The sequence below is a fragment of the Pongo abelii genome, chromosome X (genome assembly GCF_028885655.2).
Source record: "Pongo abelii isolate AG06213 chromosome X, NHGRI_mPonAbe1-v2.0_pri, whole genome shotgun sequence".
Classification (NCBI taxonomy): domain Eukaryota; kingdom Metazoa; phylum Chordata; class Mammalia; order Primates; family Hominidae; genus Pongo; species Pongo abelii.
Genome location: NC_072008.2, coordinates 7,821,730 through 7,828,594, shown reverse-complemented (window position 1 = coordinate 7,828,594; position 6,865 = coordinate 7,821,730). Strand labels below are relative to the sequence as shown.

The following is a 6,865-nucleotide window of genomic DNA, read 5'->3' as shown; positions in this document are numbered from 1 at the left end:
CCAAACCCAAAAGTGACCACTGACAAGATTCAGTTTATTTCAGTTTTATGCTGTCATTATGGAAAAACTATAGCAGAGAGTTCACCAATTTCCCTTTGGAAAGAGATATACAACCACAGCCAATAGGCTTTCCTAAAAGACAGCAGGAGCTTTTCATGCGGACTTGTTTCCCATCCGTAACATAAAATATTGATTGTTCAGGGTCGACACAGCCTTGCAAATAAACAGGCTTTGAGTTATACCAAGCATGCTCATCCTTATATGGTATTTCCATATAAGAAATACAAAAGAAATATACCACAAAATGATGGTGTTCCGGACATGGGGCAACGCCCTGTTTCTGTGGTATAGTGTCCTAGGTTTTGTAGGATTCCATAGGAGGCAGCTACAAGTTGAACATGCAAAGCTCTGAAATCCCTTCCTAAGCTAATGAAGTGAACCCCTGACTAAATCAAGGAAAGGACAAAACAGAACTCATTTGTTGTTTCTCAAATGATGCTACCATCTCTTCAAAGCCACCATTAATTTTAACATCTTTAAAGCTATAAGAACAATCTGTGTAACAAGTGAAAACTGCCTATAAAGTTAGTGCTTTACATCTCAAACCCTTATTATATGGAAATTCATATTTTCATAATCACATAAAAGTTTAAAGTGTTATTCATTGTAAGATTAAATGGCATGAGTTATTCTGTTGGAGTAATTAATAACAACTGGAAATTAAATCATGATAATTTTTTACTTTATTCTTCTTATAATAGTTTCCTTTCTCCTTTTGCCAGTGAAGCATGCTTCAACAATCATAACACCTTACTTTCTAAAATAAATGATCACATATAGAATAGATATTTTATATATTATATATTTATCTTTATGCATTACATATTTATATATTATTTATATATTATATATAATATAAATATATTTATATTATATATAAATATAAATATATTTACATATTTTATATAAGTATTTATATATTTACATAGAATATAAATATTTATATAGATAATCTATATGTGAAATAGATCTCTATATAAATGTAAATACATAGAAATAGATATATAAATATATAGAGATTATATATTTATCTATAAATCTACATATAAATACAAACTATATATATAATACACATTAGAAATACACAGGTCTTTTCTAAATATAAATATAGAAATACACAGGCCTTTTCTAAATGCATCATAAATTCTACTATATAAAATTCTACTATATATAGAAAAGACTTGTGTGTTTTTATGTTTATATAAATACCTGTGTATTTATATAAATATGTATAAAACCTGTGTATTTATATAAATATGTATAAATATAGGTTTTATATATATACACATTAGAAATACAGCAGTATATTATACTATATATAGAAAAGATCTGTGCATTTATATAATTATATATATAAATGTACATTACATATATACACATTAGAAATACCCATCTTTTCTATATATAGCAAGTTCTATATTATTCTCTCATTGTAATTATTGACAACTGGGAATTTTGTACTTTATTTATTTTTTATTTTTATTTTATTTTTCTTAAAATGATAATTTCCTTTCTTTTTTTATCTGTGAAGGATGCTTCAACAATCACAACACCTTACCTTCTAAAATAAATGATCACATACAGAATATATATTTTATATATATTTATATTTATATATCTATTTTCATGTATTTATATTTATAGATAGATAGGTTTCATATATAGATTTGATGTCTATATTTATATATATTTATAAATATAAATATATGTTTAATATATGTTTTATATAATATACAGAATATAAATATTTATATATGTAATCTATAAATATAAAAACAGAAGAATAGATATATTAATATATAAATATACATAGTAGGTTCTACTATGTATATTAATATATAAATATACATAGTAGGTTCTACTATGTATATTAATATATTAATGTACATAGTAGGTTCTACTATGTGCAGAAAACAGTTGTGTATTTCTAATGTGTATATCTAATCTATATTTACATTTATTTATATTTATATATTTATATAAAAATATCTATTCCATATTTTGTCTGTATGTATATATTTTATATGTAAACATATAATCTATATGTTTGTCTATAGTAAATATAGTTGTATATTCTATTTATATAAAAATTTACATATATTTGTATATAGTAAATTCTACTAGATATAGAAAAGACCTGTGTATTTCTAACGTACAGAAATATGAAATGTACTTTCTGTCTCCTCAGTTGCAAAAATAAAAAGGCTTTTTTCAAGTAGATAGATTTTGCTCTACTTTGAATTTTTCTTTTTAATTATATTAGGTTGTAGGGAGGGGACGCTGAAAGGAAAGAGACGGAAACGATTCTTCCATCAGTTTCTATAAACGAAAAGGTATTTTAACAATGAAACCTAAGTAGGTAGAAACCAGTTCTTGGTACTTGGTGTATGTGCTGGCAAGATCGCATGAAGAAACGAACGTTACAAGAAGCGGAGTCATCCTGTGAAGGGGAAATTTGTTTCCAGTGCTCAGCTGTGACGTAATCCTTATCCTCCTGTCTGCCTAACTGTGACCTGTCCCTTTCACCTAAACCCCGTGAGACCCCACTTCCCTCCCTCCCCATAGACCACCTATTCCTTCCTTCTTTCCTTTGTCCCTCCCCACACACCATCTCTTCCTCCCTCCCTCCCTGTCCACACACCACCTCTTCCTCCCTCCCTCCACACACACCACCTCTTCCCCCCCTTCTTCCCTCCCTCCCTCCCCACATACCACCTCTTCCTCTCTCCCTCCCTCCCCACACACCACCTCTTCCCCCCCTTCTTCCCTCCCTCCCTTCACACACACCACCTCTTCCTCCCTCCCTCCACACACACCACCTCTTCCCCCCCTTCTTCCCTCCCTCCCTTCACACACACCACCTCTTCCTTCCTCCCTCCCCACATACCACCTCTTCCTCCCTCTCTCCCCACACATCACCTCTTCCCCCCTTCTTCTCTCCCTCCCCACACACCACCTCTTCCCCCCTTCTTCCCTCCCTCCCTCCAAACACACCACCTCTTCCTCCTTCCCTCCCTCTCCACACACCACCTCTTCCTCCCTCCCTCCCCACATACCACCTCTTCCTCCCTCTCTCCCCACACATCACCTCTTCCCCCCTTCTTCTCTCCCTCCCCACACACCACCTCTTCCCCCCTTCTTCCCTCCCTCCCTCCAAACACACCACCTCTTCCTCCTTCCCTCCCTCTCCACACACCACCTCTTCCTTCCTCCCTCCCCACATACCACCTCTTCCTCCCTCTCTCCCCACACATCACCTCTTCCCGCCTTCTCTCCCTCCCCACACACCACCTCTTCCCCCCTTCTTCCCTCCCTCCCTCCAAACACACCACCTCTTCCTCCTTCCCTCCCTCTTCACACACCACCTCTTCCTCCCTCCCTCCCTCCACACATCACCTCTTCCTCCCTCCCTCCCCACATACCACCTCTTCCTCCCTCCCTCCCTCCCCACACACCACCTCTTCCTCCCTCCCTCTCTCCCCACATACCACCTCTCCCTCCCTGCCTCCCCACATACCACCTCTTCCTCTCTCCCTCCCTCCCCACACACCACCTCTTTCCTCCCTCCCTTTCTCCCCACATACCACCTCTCCCTCCCTCCCTCCCCACAAACCACCTCCTCCTCTCTCCCTCTCTCCCCACACACCACTGCTTCCTCCCTCCCTCCCCACACACCACCTCTTCTTTCCTCCCTCCCTCCCTCCCCACACACCACCTCTTTCTCCCTCCCTCCCTCCACACATCACCTCTTCCTCCCTCCCTCCCTCCCCACACATCACCTCTTCCTCCCTCCCTCCCCACACACCTCCTCTTCCTCCCTCCCTCCTCACACATCACCTCTTCCTCCCTCCCTCCCTCCCTCCCCACACACCACCTCTTCCCCCCTCCCTCCCTCCCTCCCTCCCCACCATCAGAGAACACGGAGTCACTCAGATCAGTTTGCAACACATTCATTTTATTGTCATCAGCAGGGGAAGCACCCTGCTGGTGAGATCTCTGAGGTCTGGCACCTGGGCCTGAACTTAGTCGCTGCTCGGGGATATAGGGGAGTACTCGGCCGTCCACACACTGGGTAGTTCTTCCAGCTCGGTCTCCTGACTCAGTGGGTCGTGCTGGGACCCCTCGCTCACTGGCTCCTCTGGTGGCAGCTCGTGCTGAGGGAGCTCCTGGCTGGGCTGGTCACTGGGGCCGGGTGCCGCTGCTCCGCTCCCCGCCTCAGGTGCCGTCACAGCCGCCATCTTTTTCGCAGCCCTTTTCTTCCCGCGTCTCCCTCTATGAGCGGCTTTTCCCTTCTCGGCCACCTTGGTAGTCTGGAAGGACAACAGGGAGATCACAGAAGGGCTCTGGTTTAGGGACGAGGATGGAGGAGGCCGGGAACAGGGACGTGTCCTCAGAAGCGGTGTGGGCCGGGTTGGGGGGTTGTGCCAGGTGAGGACAGGAGAGGATTCTTGTGAGGAAGGAGGCGAGGGGAAGACGAGGAGGAGCTTGGTGGGTCACTCACCTTCTTCGGGCCACTGGGGCTCGGCTGAGAGGACTTCCTCTTTCGTGTCTCTTTGGCCTCGGCGGGAGGTCCCGAGGCTCTCGGCTTTGGACTCATCTTCCGCAACTCAAAGTCTCCCAACAGTCAACGGCAGGCTGCCTGGTCTTCCTATATATACTCCTCCCGCGATCCCAGGACAATGAGGCGACCACGTCCCTGAGCTGTGATTGGTCAACACTCCACTACCCAGCCAATGGTAGCCCTGGGCGGGAAGGAAGGCCTTACACGTCACAAAGCACCATCAGGACATGGCGGAGGAAGTCGTGGGGGGGTGACAGCTGATGAGGAAGGCAGGGTGCTCTGGTTGGAGAAAGGGAGATTTGGGTTAGCACCCCTGAAGATAGTTCCCAAACTGACATGTCACCCCTCCTAAACTCCCCATGCTCAATTTTGGCAGATCACGTGGCAAGGGAGGATATTTCTGCCACATGTTTCCCCCGGACCTCCCATTCAGTGGTACATTCTGTTCCTCCACACCTGCCATCATTACCCAGTTTCTGTATGACCTTCCTAAAAATCCCTCCATGCTAACTGGGATGGATGGAGGGCTATACGAAGACGTCAATCATCCCTCTCTCCTACAAATTCCTCTGCTACACCTTGAGGATCATTCACTTCTTGGTTGCCATGAAACAACTTTTCCATCTCACATACTTCTCCCAGCATCTACATAGTGCCTCACAATTTTTCATTCTCATGGTTTAAAGCACTGGCTTCCAGAGGTCAAGATCAGCAAACACACTTGCTCAGCTGGGTATCTGTATCAGGCTGGGTTCCTCAGAGAAGGAGAAAGTAAACTAACAGGATATTTGTGTGTGTGTGAGACAGAGAGACAGTGTGTCTGTAATATTATATACCATAAACATCTATTTACTATAATATAGTATTTATTTATGAATAATATTACATATATATGATATGGTTTACTCTGAATAATTGGCTCACACCTTCACAAAATGTGGGGGTCTAGGAAGCTGAAATATGTAGGGCAAGTGAGCAGGCTGCAAACTAAAAGATTTTGCACAGCCAACAATCAACAAAATGAAAAGGCAGGCTATGGTTTGGGAGAAACTCTTTGTGAACCATATCTCTAATAATGAGTTAATATCCAAAATATATGAAGAACTCACACAGCTCAATAGCAAATAAATAAATAGTCTGGTTAACAAATAGGCAAAGGACTTGAATAGGCATTTCTAGAAAGAAAACACACAACTGGCCAACAGGTATATGAAAATGTGCTCAACATCGTCAATAATGAGAGAATGCAAATGAAAACCACAATGAACTATTACCTTACACCTGTTAGGATGGCTACTATCAAAAAGTCAAGCGATAAAAGATAATGATGGCAAAGGTGTGGAGAAAGTGAAACCGTTTTAGGGTGTGCAGAAAAGGGGACTTTTACAGGACAGAAATGTTATTGGTACATTATGATATTTTATATATTTTATATTTATCTTTATGCATTACATATTTATATATTATTTATATATTATACATAAATATGAATATATTTCTATATTATATATAAATATAAATATATTTATATATTATATATAAATATATATATTATATAAATATAAATATATTTATATTTATATTTATATATATTTATATATAAATATAAATATAAATATATTTATGTATTATATATAAATATAAATATATTTACATATTTTATATATGTATTTATATATTTACATAGAATATAAATATTTATATAGATAATCCATATGTGAAATAGATCTCTATATAAATGTAAATACATAGAAATAGATATATAAATATATAGAGATTATATATTTATCTATAAATATACATATAAATACAAGCTATATATATATATACACATTAGAAATACACAGGTCTTTTCTAAATATAAATATAAAAATACACAGGTCTTTTCTAAATGTATCACAAATTCTACTATATAAAATTCCACTATATATAGAAAAGACTTGTGTGTTTTTATGTTTATATAAATACCTGTGTATTTATATAAATATGTATAAAACTTGTGTATTTATATAAATATATATAAATATAGGTTTCATATATATACATTAGAAATACAGCAGTATATTATACTATATATAGAAAAGATCTGTGCATTTATATAATTATATATATAAATGTACATTACATATATACACATTAGAAATACCCATCTTTTCTATATATAGCAAGTTCTATATTATTCTCTCATTGTAATTATTGACAACTGGGAATTTTGTACTTTATTTATTTTTTATTTTTATTTTA

At 38.5% G+C, this 6,865-nt stretch overlaps 1 protein-coding gene across 1 annotated transcript; it reads right to left on the bottom strand.

Moving 5' to 3' along the window:
- Positions 1-3,994: 3,994 nt before the first annotated feature.
- Positions 3,995-4,780, bottom strand: LOC103889008 (variable charge X-linked-like). Its single transcript, NM_001427494.1, has 2 exons — positions 4,562-4,780; positions 3,995-4,370 (listed from the first exon to the last, which is right to left on the bottom strand). Exons 1-2 carry the CDS (start codon positions 4,655-4,657, stop codon positions 4,083-4,085), a joined length of 384 nt encoding a protein of 127 aa, NP_001414423.1. The 5' UTR covers positions 4,658-4,780; the 3' UTR covers positions 3,995-4,082.
- Between the last annotated feature and the right edge of the window lie 2,085 nt (positions 4,781-6,865).